The sequence below is a fragment of the Tachyglossus aculeatus genome, chromosome 3 (assembly GCF_015852505.1).
Source record: "Tachyglossus aculeatus isolate mTacAcu1 chromosome 3, mTacAcu1.pri, whole genome shotgun sequence".
Taxonomy (NCBI): domain Eukaryota; kingdom Metazoa; phylum Chordata; class Mammalia; order Monotremata; family Tachyglossidae; genus Tachyglossus; species Tachyglossus aculeatus.
Genome location: NC_052068.1, coordinates 50,943,372 through 50,961,135, shown reverse-complemented (window position 1 = coordinate 50,961,135; position 17,764 = coordinate 50,943,372). Strand labels below are relative to the sequence as shown.

Below are 17,764 nucleotides of genomic sequence, written 5' to 3'. Positions count from 1 at the left end.
TTGCACACAGTAAGCAGTATGCTAATGCTAACCTCCTCACTTTACCTGGATCTTATCTATCCCGTCCTTTCACCCACTCCCTGCCTCTAACCTGGAACCCTCCCTCCTCATAGCCGGCCGACATTTACTCTCCCCACTTTCAAAGCCTTATTGAAGGCACATCTCCTCCAAGAGGCCTTCCCTGACAAAGCCCCCTTTCCTCTTCTCCCACTCTCTTCTGTGTCACCCTGACTAGTTCCCTTTATTCACCCCCCCTTCCAGCCCCACAGCCCTTATATCCAAATTAATAAATTTATTGATGAATAAATAAATAAATAAATAGAACAATAAATTAATTAATTAATAATAAATAAAAAATAAAGATAAATTAATATCTGTCCCTCTAGACTGTAAGCTTGTTGTGGGCAGGACTGTGTCTGTTATATATTTATATTGTAATCTCCCAAGAGCTTGCTACAGTGCTCTGCACACAGTAAGCGCGCGATAAATATGATTGACTGACTGCAGTGACCCAATACCTGAGTGCTAATTTCAACAGTTACCTGTGATAGGGAAAGATCCGGGCAAGCCACACACATGTCTTCTTGGTGGTTTTGCCAAAGAAAAGTATCTGTTTAGCTTTCATTGTAAGCATCAAACAAAAACTCCTCACCATTGGCTTTAAAGCAGTCCACCACCTTGCCCCCTCCTACCTCACCTTGCTTCTCTCCTTCTACAACCAGCCTGCACACTTTGCTCCTCTAGTACTAAACTTACCTATCTCGTCGCTGATCCCTAGCCCACCTCCTGCCTTTGGCCTGGAATGCCCTCCTTCCGCAAATCCGACAGACAGTTAATCTCCCCTTCTTCAAAGCCTTATTGAGGACATATCTCCTCCAAGAAACCTTCCCAGACTAAGTCCCTCTTTCCTCATCTCCCACTCCCCTCTGTGTCACCCAAACTTGCTTGCTTTCCCATTCCCCCGTCTCAGCTCCACAGCACTTATGTACTCATCTGTAATTTATTTATTTGTATTGATATCTGTCTCCCCCCCCTCTAGACTGTAAACTCACTGTGGGAAGGGAATGTGTCTGTTCATTTTTGTATTGTACTCACCCAAGAGCTTAATATAGTGCTCTGCACACAGTAAGCACTCAATACGATTGAATGAATGAATGAAGAGTACATATAAATAAGTAATTTATAATGTAAATATATGTACATAAGTGCTGTGGGGTTGGGAGTGGGGAGACTATCAAGTGTCCAAAGGTCACAGATTGAGGTGCATAGATGCAGAAAGGAGAGCGAGCTGGGGAAAAGAGAGCTTCATCTGGGAAAGCCTCTTGGAGGAGATGCAACTTTAGTAATGCTTTGAAGATGGAGAGAGTGGTGGTGGCATATATGGAGGGGAAGGGAGTTCCAGGCTAGGGGGAGGATGTGGGAAAGGGATCGGTGGTGAGATAGATGGGGGCACAGTGAGTAAGCTGGCTCTAGAGGAGCAGAGTGTGTGGGCTGGGCTGTAGAAGGAGATTAGCAAGGTGAGGTAAGCTGGGGCCTGCTGATTGAGTGCTTTAAAGCCAATAAGGGGTTTCTGTTGGATGCGGAGGTGGATGGGCAGCCATTGGAGATTCTTGAGGAGTGGGGAGACATGGACTGAATGATTTTGCTGATAAATGATCCGGACAGCAGAGTGAAGTGTGGACTGGAGTGGAGAGAGACTGAGGCTGGGAGGTAAGCAAGGAGGCAGAGGATAATAATAATAATAATAATGATAATAATGGCATTTATTAAGCACTTACTTTGTGCAAAGCACTGTTCTAAGTGCTGGGAAGGTTACAAGGTGATCAGGTTGTCTCTCGGGGGGCTCACAGTCTTAATCCCCATTTTACAGATGAGGTAACTGAGGCACAGAGAAGTTAAGTGACTTGGCTGAAGTTAAGTGACTTGCCCAAAGTCACACAGCTGACAAGTGGTGGAGCCGGGGTTAGAACCCATGACCTCTGACTCCAAAGCCCGTGCTCTTTCCACTGAGCCACGCTGCTTCTCATCAAGTTGGGTTAGGATAAGTGCTTGGATCAGTATGGTTGCAGTTTGGAGGGAGAGAAAAGGAGTGGCTTTTAGCCCTGTAGTCCTCCAGTTAAACCAGCATTATTATTAATAATAATAATAATGATAATAATAGTAGAAGCAGTAGTAGCAGTTGTAGTATTGACTTGTGGACAATAATAATAGTAATGATGGCATTTGTTAAGCACTTACTATGTGCAAAGCACTGTTCTAAGCACTGGGGATGATACAAGGCCTAGGACTCAGAAGGATTCCTAGGAATCCTTGCTCCACCACTTCCACTGTGTGACCTTGGACAAATCCCATCACTTCTCTGTGTCTGAGTTACCTCATCTATAAAATGGGGATTAAGACTGTGAGCCCCAGTGTGGGACAGGGACTGTGTCCAACCTGCTCTTGCATCCACCCAGCACTTAGTACAGTGCCTTCTACATAGAAGGTCCTTAACGAATGCCACTATTAGTAGTAGTAGTACTAGCAGTACTTATTAAGCACTTTTTCATGGTGTTTGTCAAGTATTTACTATGTGGCAGGAACTGTACTAAGCACTGGGGTAGATAGAAGCTAATCAGGTTGGACACAGTCCATGTCCCAAATGGTGCTCATAGTCTTATTCCCCATTTTACAGATGAGGTAACTGAGACAGAGAGAATTTAAATGACTTTCCCAAGGTGACACAGCAGACAAGTAGCAGAACTGGAATTAGAACCCAGGTCCTTCTGATTCTCAGTCCTGTCCTGGGAGTTCAGTGCAGAGCACTGAACTAAGTGCTGGGAGAGAATACACAGGTGGGAATCCATGTCCTTGTTGGGGGTTCACAGTCTGAGTCTTCCCTTGATAGCTTTGGATGGTATTTAGTTTGATTCTGTGGAATTGCAAGGGAAGAATTCAGCTCACTGAAAAATTATAATTAGTACTGAGCCTCATTGAATCTGACTGAAAATGAAGGGCAGTAGAATGTACCTCTCTGTTTCCTCCCTTCCAAAATGGTATTTTTCCTTGCACAAATTATAATAATAAATATTAATAATAATAATAATAATAATAATAATAATGGTATATATGAAGCTCTTAATATGTTCGAAGCACTGCATTAAGTCCCAGTATAGATATGAGATAAGGTGGGCACAGTCCCCATTCCAAACAGGGCTCCCAGGCTAAAGGGGAAGGAGAACTGTTATGATTTTAAAGGCAGGGGGCATTTAAGTGACTTGTCCAAGGTCACATAGCAAGCTACTGGCAAAGCTGGGATTAGAACCCAAGTCTCCGACTCCAAGGCCTGGGTTCTTTATATTTGGCCATGAAGCTTCTTCCATTTTCTTTCAATTTCTGAAAGATTGAAATAATTAAGCTCTTTAAGTGAAAGGTAAATATCAGTTTAATGTTTTAAAACATCATTTGTTTCAATCAAAAGCTAAATGATGGCAGTTATCTTGATTTTAAATTTGGATAATGTTGCTCTTTCAGGCTAATCTACATTTCAAACATGAAAAGCTTAAACAATACTTATTGTTTAATTTTTTTAATTTTTCAAATCCTGTGTGATTACTAGTGTGATCAAATTTAGAGCCACAATAATTTCAGTTATAATGAAAACTGAAATATTATTTTGGATATTTTCAGCTCATACTCCCCCCCCCACACACACTCACACACTCATTAATTAAATTCACTGTTATATATGCCTTCTTCAGATATGAAGGACAATTACATGTATTGTCTTTAATGAGGCTTTATTGAAAATTAAGTAACCATAATTTTAAAGTTGTTTTGGCCTTTGTTTACATGAAATTTACATGTAGTTAATGTGGTATTTATCTATTATCATGGTTTCTAATCACCCAGTCATTTTTTTATATTTTCAATAGACTTCTGCTTTACGTCATTTAGTCAAATGCAAAGTTTGCACACTTCTTAATTCCCTTTTTTAGGAATTGCTCTCATTTTGTACTTCCCAAGTGCTTAGTATGTGCTCTGCACACAGTAAGTGCTCAATAAATACGATTGAATGAATGAATGAGCCAGGTACTAAAGTCTACTTAATGATGAATTAAACCAGTAGACTTTTCAGAAATACAGTGTTCTCTTCAGAAAATTCTTACTGGCTTCAAGTAACTATGAATACCGGGAAAGGTATATAGAGTTAGAACTCATTTTAATCAAGTGATATCAAGGAGGCCTAATTCATCTGTCATAATTCAAATGCCAAAGATTATAACATTGTATTTTTGTACGTATTTTGTTCTCATATAACCATATTCTCAGGACAGAAAATTCCCAATGCATAAATCTTGGGCATCTAAAATCTGACTCTTTCTTCAACTGTTTGGATACAATTGTGAAAATCATCCTGAGCCTATGTACATAATTTGCAGTGACAGGCTTGACAACTGTTATTCTTTTTCAGAAAAAAATGATCATTATTGATTCTGTTAAGGAACTATTTGTATGTGTCCAATTTGTCTCTCAGAAGTACAGTATTATGTTAAATGGTTTCCAAAGCAAATTTTTACACATTTAAACCATCTTAAGACATATTATGTCGAGAGAGCATCAATCATAATTATGGTTAGTTTTCATTCCTTTGGATTTCATTGCAGCCAAACATATGTTCCTGGAAGACAATATAAGAGAATTGGGAAAAGCATTGGCTGGATTAGTACAGTCTCATTCAGAAAAAAGTGATGACTTGGATTTCTTCAGTGCTGACCAAGCCAATGCTATCACAGACTATTTGAAAATCAGGTATTCTTCTTTCCTTTCTCAGTAGAATTCATATTTTTTTTCCAACAGTTCAGCTTGGTTAAAGCATCTGCCAGTAAATACTTATGAGATAGGATTTAATTGAATTTATTCAGATTTTGTTAAAAATCTCATGGGCAACGAATTCCAAAAATCTGGATTTGAATAATATTGAGAACTGCCATTTAATTAACAAAAGTAAGTTTCAGCTAACACTTGCTTTAAGTTCAAAGTTTAAATTGTAATATCCTGATGGAAAATTCTCATCTTCTAACTTTAGCCAAACGCTGAGAATTACAATATAGAAGTGTTTCAAAATAATAAATTTATAGCTATGTTTCTTTGGATCAATTCCATTCATTGGAAAAATATTTTATAAATCAGGTAAGAGGAAATTGGGCTAATATTTTATTAAACTTTTTGCTCCCTGAAAATGGAGAATTTGCTTGTCGTTCCTTGTACAGTGGTGTTGTGAATTTCAAGAGTATATTGTTCTTAGCTTAACACTACGTTTCTTCTGCTTGAAAATGATAGGAGGAAGTTAAAAGGAGTAGCGTGGCTCAGTGGAAAGAGCCCGGGCTTGGGAGTCAGAGGTCATGGGTTCTAATCCTGGCTTCGCCACTTGTCAGCTCTCTGACTTTAGGCAAGTCACTTAGCTTCTCTGGTCCTCAGTTACCTCATCTGTAAAATGGTGATTAAGACTGTGAGCCCCATGTGGGACAACCTGATTACCTTGTATCCCCCCCAGCACTTAGATCAGTGCTTGGCACATAATAAGTGCTTAACAAATGCCATCATTATTATAAATGCTTAGTACAGTGCTCTGCACACAGTAAGCACTCAATAAATACGATTGAATGAATGGTCACACCAAAGTCCATAGGAAATGGTGTTTTCTCTTTTAATTAGATTTTTGAAAGATAGTCATGTGTCTGTGAATAGTTTTTTTATATTAGATATCCCAATTTCTGAACTTTTACAGATAGTATGAAAAGAAGGCTTTAAATCTTTGGTACTGATTCAAATCCTCAACACTTTACACTTTAAAAGTTTGGGAGCATCTTTTTTGATTCAAGCATTTTAAAAGTGGTCAACAACGGGGTTGTCCAAAAGCAGGGGGATGCCTATTCCTTTATTCTCATAAAATATTCTGCTCTCCCTGCCTTTTTTAGTTGAACTGGTCAAATTTTCAAACAGATCACATTTTTATAGCTAGGAAATGGTATACAATAGCACAAAGTTCTTCAGCAATTGTGAAGACACCTACAAGATGGTGAAATATGGTAGTTCCTTCCCTTTTTATGGTACTTGTTAAGAGCTTACTATGTGCCAGGCACTATAATAAGCACTGCAGTAGATACAAAGTAAGCAGGTTGGACACAGTCACTGTCTCACAAGGGGCTCACAGTCTTAATCCCCATTTTACCGATGAGGTAACTGAGGCACACAGTAATGAAGTGATTTGCCCAAGGTCACAGAGCAGACAATGGAAGAGTTTGAGCAGGGAATATGTCCTGTTTATTGCCGTATTGTACTCTACCAAGTGCTTAATATAGTGTTCTGCACACAGTAAGCACTCAATAAATATGATTTAATGAATGAATGACTAGAATCCAGGTCTTTAGGACTCCTAGGCCTGTGCTCTATCCACTAGGCCATGCTGCTTCCCTTTTTTCTCATGTAGTCTTCCTCACAAAAGCACATTAAACAGACAACTTGACATTTTGTCTCAGAAAACAGTTGAACTCGAAAAATATTCAGAATTAATTATCTTTAAATTCTTAGATAAATAATAATAATAATAATAATAATAATGGCATTTGTTAAGCGCTTACTATGTGCCAAGCACTGTTCTAAGTGCTGGGGGGGTACAAGGTAGTCAGGTTGTCCCACATGGGGCTCACATTTTAATCCCCATTTTACAGATGAGGTAACTGAGGCACAGAGAAGTTAAGTGACTTGCTCAAAGTCACCCAGTTGACAAGTGGCGGAGCCGGGATTAGAACCCATGACCTCTAACTCCCAAGCCTGGGCTCTTCTCACTGAGCCACGCTGCTTCTCTAGATGACCTTAGCTGATTCTCTTAGATGACCTCATAAGCCAAAACTCAACAGTTCCAACAGAAAAAGGAAATTATAAGTTCAGTAAACCTAATTTATGTTTGAAATTTCGGTATTTCTCTCTCCCCCATTAGATTATTAGCTCCTTGATAGCAGTTCCTATGACTTATTTCTTTTGTATATCTACCAGTGGTATTTATTGCATGCTTACCATGTGCAGAGCTAAATGTTTAGCACTGTTCAACCACCCAGTAGAATGCCCTGTATCCAGCAGGTACTCAAAAAACACTGCTGATAATGAAGTAAATCATAATGTACAAGATGCCAATCAAAATTTAATATCTGGATAGAATATAGTTCATTTTCCTAAGACTACTTACTTTAGAATACATATTTTAAACAGCTGTTAGGAAGAAAATACATTCAGGGCTGTCAGTGCTCATGATACCAGAGAAAGTTCTCTGAAAGGAAATTCTTTCAATCTACATCCAGAACTTTCCTAGAGATTTAAGTATTCTTAAAATTCAACGTTCCCCAAGAAGCCTTCCCCAGTGGATTCACAACAACCCAGACATCTCAGCCCAACATCCACTCTTATTATTTGTGTGCTTTACTGCTTTCCTCAGCACCATGTACATAAGCAAGTTTTTATTAATTTATTTTTAATTATTTATATATTCATACATTCAGCTATTTGTTCCATTGTCTCCCCACTTTGCTCCATCTTTTGCCCCTAAAGATATTGCTTCAGAATTGAAAAATTGAAACCATTCGGGATGAACTCCGAAAAATATCCCCTGTTCCTCTCCAGGCCAGTCCTCCTCCTGCCCCCTGTTTGGCTCCCCCATCCTTCTCTGCAGCATCATAAGAAGAGATCTCTTACCTCCTTTCATATTCTATCCCTTCCACCTGCAGCCCACCCCAACACACCTTATCAGAGCACTTATTCCCTCCCTTTTTCCCTCCTGGATCAAAATCTTCAACCATTCCCTTTCCAATGGCTCCTTCCCCAATTCAAACATACCTATGTAGCCCCTATCCTAAAAGGACCCTCCTTTGACCCCACAGCACTCTACAGTTATTGCCTCATCTCCCTCCTACTAAATTCTTTGAGTGAGTTGTTCCATTGTCTCCCCACTTTGCTCCATCTTTTGCCCCTAAAGATATTGCTTCAGAATTGAAAAATTGAAACCATTAGGGATGATCTCCGTAAAATCTCCCCTGCTCCTCTCCAGGCCATTCCTCCTCCTGCCCCCTCTTTGGCTCCAGCATCCTCCTCCTTAGCTACTCCTTCCTCCATTTTCTCTCCTCCAATCATTTTGGTCCATATCTCACCACTCTCTGAATCTCCAGTGATTGCCCATCCACTTCCACAACCGCACTACAGTCCTTACTTCGCTCTGCTGCCCGGATCATTTTTCTGCAAAACCATTCCATCCACATTTCCTCACTCTTCAGGAACCTCCAGTTGTTGCCCATCACCTCTGCATCAAACAAAAACTCCTTTCTGTCGGCTTGAAAGTACTCAATCACCTTGCCCCCTCCTACCTTGCCTCACTGATTTCCTACTACAACCCAGCCCACATACTCTGCTCCTCACTTTACCTCGATCTCATCTATCTCACTGCCAACCCCTCACCCACATCCTGCCTCGGGCCTGACAGAAAATCACTCTCCCCACCTTCAAAGCTGTTTTCATTCATTCATTCAGGCACACTTATTGAGCATTTAGTGTGTGCAGAGCACTGCACTAGGGCTTGTGAGAATATAACAATAAACAGACACATTCCCTGCCCAAATCTCCTCCGAGGCCTTCCCTGACTAAGCCCTCACTTCCTCTTCTCCCACTTCCTTGAACATCACCCGTGCACTTTGATTTACACCCCTTTTTTACCTCTCCCTTAGCCCCTCAGCACCTACATACATATTTGTAATTTAATCATTGTGTTTATATTAATGCCTGTCTCCCCTCTAGATGGTAAACTCATTGTGGGCCGGAAGCATGTCTACCAACTGTATAATATTGTACTCTTCCAAGGTCTTAGTACAGTAGGCACTCAATAAATATCATGGATTGGTTGAATGCCTTACCATCAGCTCTAAGACACTCAATCAGCTCTCCCTTTCCTACCTTACCTAGCTGATGTCTTACTACAACCCAACCCCACACACTTCACTCTAACACTAACCTATTTTCAGTGCCTCAGTGTTGTCTCTTCTAGTGCTCACCCCTTGCCAACATCCGCTCTGTGGTCTGAAACTCCTTCCCCCTTCTTATCCAATAGTCCCTTCTCCCCATCTTGGAAGCCCTCTTAAAAATCGTATCTTGTCTAAAGGCCTTCCCTGACTAGGTCCTCTCTCTGCATCACCTATGCCTTCAGATTTGTACCCCTTAGACATTTGATATTTGCCCTACCATGAGCCCCAAAGCATGTATGTACATATCCTTGCACTGTGCAATTCATCTTACTGTCTGTCTCCCCCTCTGCACTGTGAGCAGGGCTCATGAATACTCTGACATACTTTCCCAAATTCTCAGTAAAGTGCTTTTCACACAGTAAGCGCTCAATGAATACCATCGATTGATTGGCTGGTACTCATTAGTACTCATTAAATGTCACTGGTTGATTGGTTAGATAAACCACATGTAGATTAATTCTAACAGATACAAAATGGTTGGTATTTTTCAAAATTAAAGATACAATATTAATGATATCACTATTATTATTTCTGGGATACTTACAATTTCAATTTAAATTGCTTTCTCTCTCCCTTGTTTCCCAATCTCTTGTCCTTTAATTGCTCATCAGCATCATAAAAGTAGGTCTCTAGATTGTAAATCCTCAAGGACAGAGATCTTGCCTACCAATTCTAATGAACTCTTACAAGCACTTAGTACAGTCCTTTGTGAACAGCAGCATTCAGTGAATACCATTGATTGAGTGATAGGAAGAGGCAAAACTTAAATCTATCTGTTTCAGTGGTTGACTGAAATTTTACATCATTCAAGCAATCATTCTGAACTGCTTGAAATAACAAAAAAGTCAAATTTTCCAGGGCTACGTTCTATAAAATATGCTTGTACAAATAAAGAGAAAAATCTAATATTAAAGAACAATAACGGAGCCTACCATTAATACATTCATTTTTTAATTGGGTGCCATGGAAGAGGAATGTTTTTTGACATTTAAATTGCAATATTTGCTCCCATATACTACAGAATTTTAAGTAAAATGTATGTTGATTCATACATTGTCAACAAGTGAAACAAATTTCAATCAATCCTATTAGAATTAAATTTGTAAGTTATATCATTTATCTTTGGTTTACCATAACTAATTTCCTCCCATGCCCTGAACAATTAAGAAATGGAATCCTCACTCTGAATATAGCCATCAATCAGTTTTATACCTTTATTTTCCCTCCTCAGTGCACTTAATTGACCACTGTATGCTTTTCTCATTATATTTATCTCCTTATGGTTAGGAACCATGTCCCTCATTTATACTGTACTTGGTTTAGTCTACCACACAAAGTGGATACTCAGTATTACTACCAATATTATCACTACTATTGTTACTGCTTCTACAGTTACTAGTACTACTGTTCCTGCTCCATTTTCGCTTACATCTCTGAACTTCTTTCAAATCACCTTTTAGTTTCCCTGCAGTTAAAAGAATCTATAGTAGAATTCAGGCCCATATTCTCTTCTCTAATGCATCTATATATGCATTCGGTCAATCCTCCCCTTCGTCAGGAGGCATGCACTAATTATGGGACATGAACACAGAGAGGAGACAAGGCCTTCCCATTTCCACCTTCAGGATTCTTCACTTCATGTAGGATTTTATCTGACAAGAGGCAAGTATAACCCCAAAGCCAGAGGAAACCTGCACCTAGGCTAGCAGAAGAGGCTAAACACTATTTCTGTGGTGATATTGGCCCGGCTGGATGCCCTTCTATGTCATCTTCTTCTTCTAGTTTCTTGTTTCTTCTTCTTTCTTTCTCTCTCTCTCTCTCTCTCTCTCTTTCTCTCTTTCTCTCTTTCTTTCTCTCTTTCTTTCTTTCTTTCTTTCCTTCTTTCTCTCTTTCTCTCTTTCTCCCTTCCTTCCTTCCCTTCCTTCCCTTCCTTCCCTTCCTTCCCTTCCTTCCTTCCCTTCCTTCCTTCCTTCCTTCCTTCCTTCCTTCCTTCCTTCCTTCCTTCCTTCCTTCCTTCCTTCCTTCCTTCCTTCCTTCCTTCTTTCTTTCTTTCTTTCTTTCTTTCTTTCTTTCTTTCTTTCTTTCTTTCTTTCTTTCTTTCTTTCTTTCTTTTCTTTCTTTTCTTTCTTTCTTTCTCTCCTCCTCCTCTTCCTCTTCCTCTTCCTCTTCCTCCTCCTCCTCCTTCTCCTTCTCCTCCTCCTCCTGCTCCTCCTCTTCCTCCTCCTCCTTCTTCTTCTCCTTCTTCTCCTTCTTCTTCTTCAAAGCCAGAGGAAACCTACACCTAGGCTAGCAGGAAAGGGCAAAAACTCTTTCTATGGTGATATTGGCCAGTTGGTATGAATAATGCCCTTCTAAGTCTTCTTCCTTTATACCGAATACACAATGAAAGAAGCCAGATTGGATGAAGATGAACAGGGAGTGAAAGTTGGAGGAAGGAATATAAACAACCTTCATTATGCTGGTGATACTACCCTACTAACAGAAAGTGAAGAAGATTTGAAGGGCTTATTGTTAAAAGTTGAGGAAATCTCAAAATTCTCCAGTGGCTACCAATCAACCTACACATCAGGCAAAAACTCCTCACCCTCGGCTTCAAGGCTCTCCATCACCTCGCCCCCTCCTACCTCACCTCCCTTCTATCCTTCTACAGTCCAGCCCACACCCTCAGCACCTCTGCCGCTAATCTCCTCACTGTGCCTCATTCTCGCCTGTCCCGCCGTTGGCCCCCGGCCTACATCATTGCCCTGGCCTGGAATGCCCTCCCTCTGCACATCTGCCAAGCCAACTCTCTTCCTCCCTTCAAAGCCCTACTGAGAGCTCACCTCCTCCAGGAGGCCTTCACAGACTGAGCCCCCTCCTTCCTCTCCTCCCCCTCCCCATCCCCTTGCCTTATCTCCTTCCCCTCCCCACAGCACCTGTATATATGCATATACGTTTGTACATATTTATTACTCTATTTTATTTGTACATATTTATTCTGTTTATTTTATTTTGTTAATATGTATTGTTTTGTTGTCTGTCTCCCCCTTCTAGACTGTGAGCCCGCTGTTGGGTAGGGACCGTCTCTATATGTTGCCAACTTGTACTTCCCAAGCGCTTAGTACAGTGTTCTGCACATAGTAAGCGCTCAATAAATATGATTGAATGAATGAAAGGAACAATAAAAAATGGGCCTGTATTTGAATGTCAAGAATGCAAAGATCATAACAAATGAAAATTTCAACACATTTATAGTGGATGGAGAGAAGATGGAAATAGTTAACAGTTTTTCTCTCCTGGGTTTGATAATCAATAATAAAGGAACTAGTAGTCAAGAAATATGCCAAAAACTAATGTTAGGGAGACTTGCTAAGAAGAGCCTGGAAAAAGTCACAAAGTGTCCTGATGTAACCCTTGCCACAAAAATACTAATTGTCAATTCTATGGTGTTTCCAGTGATGATGTATAGATCACAAGCTGGACAGTGAAAAAAAGAGGATAGAAAGAGCATTTATTCTTTTGAAATGTGGTGTTGGAAAAGGCTTTTTGTGAATAGCATGGACTGCCCAAAAAACCAATCAAATGGATCTTGGCACAGATTAAGCCAAAGTAGTCTTTGGAAGGCCAAATGACTTGACTTAGATTAGCATATTTTGGACACATAATCAGGAGGACTAATTTTCTGGAGAAGACAGTAATGCTAGGAAAAGCCCAGGGAAATAGTGGATGAAGCAGACCAGCAGCTAGGTGGATAGAAACCATAACAACGATAACAGAAGAACTGTTAGAAAGGTTACGGATTGTGGCAGAAGACAGGACATTCTGGAGAATTGGAGAATTGGAAACAACTCGACAGCATTTGATAATAGGTCTTCTTCCTGAGTCATTCTTCCTCTTTGGGGGCCAGGTGGCCTATGACTTTGGGGTTGGTACCTACCCCTGGAATTATTGTATTCCAGTAGTCAGGGACAGGACAATTGTATCTCCTCCAGGAAGCCTCCCCTGACTAATCTCTCATCATTCCACCATACTTTAGCACCTATGCACTTTCATCCGCACACCCATAGCACTTAGATGATGATGATGATGATGGTGGTATTTGTTAAGCGCTTACTAATCTGTCAAGCACTGTTCTAAGAGCGGGGTTAGCCAGCTGATCAGGTGGACACAGTCTCTGTCCCACATGGGGCTCACAGCCTTAATCCTCATTTTACAGGTGAGATAACTGAGGCACAGAGAAGTGAAGTGACTTGCCCAAGGTCACACCACAGACAAGTGGCAGAGCCAGGATTAGAACCCAGGTCCTTCCAACTCCCAGGCCCGTGCTTTATCATTAGGCCATGCTGCTTCCTTAGATACTTAGATACAGTACCCCACGGAATCATAGTACATAGCTTTGTTCTTGGTTGCTCCTCCTACCTGTAATTTATTTTAATGTCCATCTCTTCCACTAGATTGCAAGTTCATTGTAGGCAGGAATCACATCTACTTACTCTATAGCCGACTCTCCAAAACGCTTAGTACAGGACTCTAGAGAGTTCAATAAATGCCACTAATTGACTGTTAAGGAAATCTTAGCCATCTTTAAGCAAGGCCCATCCATACAAGGAAAGATAAAGGGCTAAATGAATATCTGTGAGAAACGAAGAGGCATACATAGATTGGGTTCTCTGGGAGGAAAAACCTTACTTAACTTCAGCAGCAAGATGTCAGCTCTCGGGTAATGTTGGCAAAATGTCAGCAAAAACTGACCAAAAGTATTTAAAAACTACCCCAGTACCCAGTAAGGACAGAAAAGATGTAGAACATTTTCCAGTTTTCTCTCAAGATCATCACAGCTGTATTTCATCTTATAGTTATTGACAATTAAATTATTTTAAGCCTAGCATATGGAATTTGAAACTTTCACAAGTAAAATTGAAAAGTAATCCTAAATATTTTAGGTGGGCTTTTGGTTTGGGTTTTTAGATTGGGGCTAATCCATTTCATGTCCATTCATTTTGGTTTATCATTACATTATTTTGTTTTACTAATCTTGATGCAGTTTCTGGCTTGCAGATAAAATTGAATGTTGATCAAAATGAGGTTATAATTGACCAGAGCCAGTTTCTAAATTTTGATGGGATACCTGGATGAAGTAAATTTCTGCAAAAAAATTACATAGTACATCTTAATCATATTCAGGTACCCACAACCCTTTGTGATGAATTGTATTAGTAGTGAGAGGATCAACTACTATTACAACTCAGGGAAAAATCAGCTGCCTGGGGATTTTTTCATTGATTTCAAATGAATTGAAACTTTGATCCATCACAACATTCTGAAAAAGCAATTATTATACATGCTCAGTAGCTACATTTTAAATGTTAATTTCTCAGTTATATTAAAATCAATTTTCTTAAATAGCAAAAGGCAGCAGAGTGAAACAGAAGCCACTAAGACTTTTTTCTTCATTCTCGGGTATTCTGCTAGATTATTAGACTATTCATTTTCCCAACCAGCAGGAAGAGAATTAGAAAAATTCAGATACCACCACAAAACATGATATTTAGAATTCTACATTTCAGTCACTTTTCCATCTCTAATATAGAGTTTTGCTGAGGATCATTAAAATTACTAAAAAGCATCATTTGTTTTGAAAGCAATTTCTTACTTTTTATTACAGTTATTATGCTTTGAACACCTTGAAGTACTTTGAGTTTCTAATGTAAAGAAACTAGATGTTTTTATTCATGGTGAATTCTTCCTTCATTTAAGATTTGAGCTCAACGTTTCTCATGAAAATGGAACATCAATTTAAATAAATTATGATTCATCTTTTGTCACTTTCTAAATGAAAATGGAGGTTTTTTTGGTCATTAATCAGTTTGCTATGGATATTTCATCCACTTCGTCTGTTTGGCTTGAATTATTCAATAATTGAATACTCACATCTTGAAGGCTGAAATCATGCCCAGAGGCAGAAATTGGACTGGAAGTTCTCCAGCAGTCTCTTCCAACATGAGGATTCTAGGATAGTATGATAATGGAACAAAAAAGGAAAAACAGAAAATGTTTGTGATCAAGATTCCAAAGTGTTCAGACCTGAGTATAGCAATTTTTTAATATGAGGCAATGTTTCAAGCAGGATAACAAATCAGTAGTTGCCATTATTGGAGAGGACATTCTTGTTGCCAAAACTGTGGTGCCTAAAAGAGATCGTGTATGTTGTTCTACTATAAGCAATCCCTAAAATCAATGAGAAGCAGCATGGCCTAGTGGAAAGAGCACAGGCCTGAGAGTCAGAGGACCTGGGTTCTAATCCTAACTCCATCACTTTTTTTATAATGTTCCTTTTTAAGCATTCACTTTGCATCAAACACTTAGGTACAAGTTAATTAGGTTGGACAAAATCCTTGCCCCACTGGGGCTCATAGTCTAAGTAGGAGCCTTGTACAAGTCACTTAACATCTCAGTGCCTCAGTTTCCTCATTTTAAAATGAGGATTAAATCCTACTCCCTCTTACTTAGACTGTAAACCTGATGTGGGACAGAGACTGTGTCCAATCTGATGATCTTGTATCTACCCTAGTGCTTAGAACAGAGCTCAGTGTATAGTAAGCACTTAACAGATGTCATTAAAAAAATTCCTTTTCAATTTTGAGGAATTGTTTATATAACTCTAAGGCTTAAATTACATTTATGGCAATTACCTTATAATACTTTTTTCAATTTCTGGAAAATAAATTGACTTTAAAAAGAGATCACTACTGACAGTGTTTAATCTCTTTTTCCTCATTATTCTTAATAAATATCAGTACAAAACAGGTCCTAGGATGCTTACTTAGCAAAATAAACTTACTTCCATTCCATATTCTCTTCTATTTCAGCTTATTTCAACACTATAAGCTATACGAATTTATTTTCTATTCTCCAAGGGAAGAACTTGTGATAGGCGCTGAGGTAAGTAATTTGAATAGATGGAACTAATTAAGCTGAATCATTTAATGCATGCTGATAAGCATCTGTTTTTTTAACTGCTCAAAGCAACTTCTTGTCAAGATTATTCAAGTATTAATATAGCCAACTAGTAGTTTAAGTGTAAGATAATTATATGAAATGTGTTGGATTTAGAGAATAAATTATATTTGGGCGCTGAACGTTTTGCTGATCAGATGCATTTTCACATTTGCCATTATTTGTGGGAGCTGAATTAGGCATTATTTTCCATCAGAGTCAGAAAAGGTGAGGCAAATTAGTATAGTAATCCTTCTGTGTTGGCTTCTTGTCGCCTTTGTAATAGAAATGCAGAAGCAGCAAAGTAAATGCCTTTATTATAACACTCTCCAACCTTGGAAGTTGTATTAAATTGCTTAACCCTCCCTTTCCAAACCAGGGTAGACAAAACTGCTGCCAGCAACCACAGCAGGATATAAATAGAGAAAGAAAGTAAGGATAACACATCTGGTCCTCAGCATCCCTAAAAGTTTTACAACATCAGGGCGGGGGCTGACTCCAGAAGACCTGCTGGCTGAGAGCTAGCAGGGGCAAGAGAGTTAACATTCGGGCAATTGGATGTGCCCAGTGAGGGCGTCATCTACTTCACTGATTTATATGTCTTCTCTGCCATTTTTTGTCAGATCATTTTCTTAATCCAGTACTTAATCGCCTAAGAAATAGTAGTCCATTCTACCTACTCCCCTTTTATCAACCCACATTCTTTCGTTTGAAGTTCATGAGAGCTGTGTGGATTCTGACTGCTTTAGCATCATTATTTACCTGCATCTGGACAATAGTTCTTGGGTCATCTCTTAAAAAAAAAAGGCAAGACAGCTCTTTGACTCGCCACCTTACCCATGGCTCTTACATGCACATTTACATGTCTTGCTTCTGTAATTTAAATGTGTTGTCATTTGGCAGCATGGCTGCAAGAAAATAATTTTCAATTCAGAATTATAAAATGCCATTCTTTTACGAGACTTGCATTAATTAGTTCTATTGATGATATTTTTCTCATCTTTTCAATAACACAATCAGTGCTTTTGGTTTCTTAGAGTGATTTAAGATCAATCAATCAATCAATCAATCAATCGTATTTATTGAGCGCTTACTATGTGCAGAGCACTGTACTAAGCGCTTGGGAAGTACAAATTGGCATCACATAGAGACAGTCCCTACCCAACAGTGGGCTCACAGTCTAAAAGGGGGAGACAGAGAACAGAACCAAACATACCAACAAAATAAAATAAGTAGGATAGAAATGTACAAGTAAAATAAATAAATAAATAAATAAATAGAGTAATAAATATGTACAAACCATATATACATATATACAGGTGCTGTGGGGAAGGGAAGGAGGTAAGACGGGGGGATGGAGAGGGGGGCCCGAGGGGAGAGGAAAGAAGGGGCTCAGTCTGGGAAGGCCTCCTGGAGGAGGTGAGCTCTCAGCAGGGCCTTGAAGGGAGGAAGAGAGCTAGCTTGGCGGATGGGCAGAGGGAGGGCATTCCAGGCCCGGGGGATGACGTGGGCCGGGGGTCGATGGCGGGACAGGCGAGAGCGAGGTACAGTGAGGAGATTAGTGGTGGAGGAGCGGAGGGTGCGGGCTGGGCAGTAGAAGGAGAGAAGGGAGGTGAGGTAGGAGGGGGCGAGGTGATGGACAGCCTTGAAGCCCAGGGTGAGGAGTTTCTGCTTGATGCGCAGATTGATCGGTAGCCATTGGAGATGTAAGAAGTTGGAGATGTAAGAAGATGTAAGAAGTA

At 39.7% G+C, this 17,764-nt stretch overlaps 1 protein-coding gene across 3 annotated transcripts in view; it reads left to right on the top strand.

Moving 5' to 3' along the window:
• The window catches only part of CABCOCO1 (ciliary associated calcium binding coiled-coil 1), a 182,450-nt gene that overhangs the window by 47,894 nt on the left and 116,792 nt on the right, over positions 1 to 17,764 (top strand). For all 3 annotated transcript variants that reach the window (XR_005449828.1, XM_038744138.1, XM_038744137.1), the window contains exons 4-5: positions 4,647 to 4,791; positions 15,896 to 15,968. Coding sequence is in view for 2 of the 3 variants with exons in the window: in XM_038744138.1 (XP_038600066.1) it covers positions 4,647 to 4,791; positions 15,896 to 15,968 (218 nt within the window). In the remaining variant the exon portion in view is untranslated. The remainder of the gene's footprint in view (positions 1 to 4,646; positions 4,792 to 15,895; positions 15,969 to 17,764) is intronic.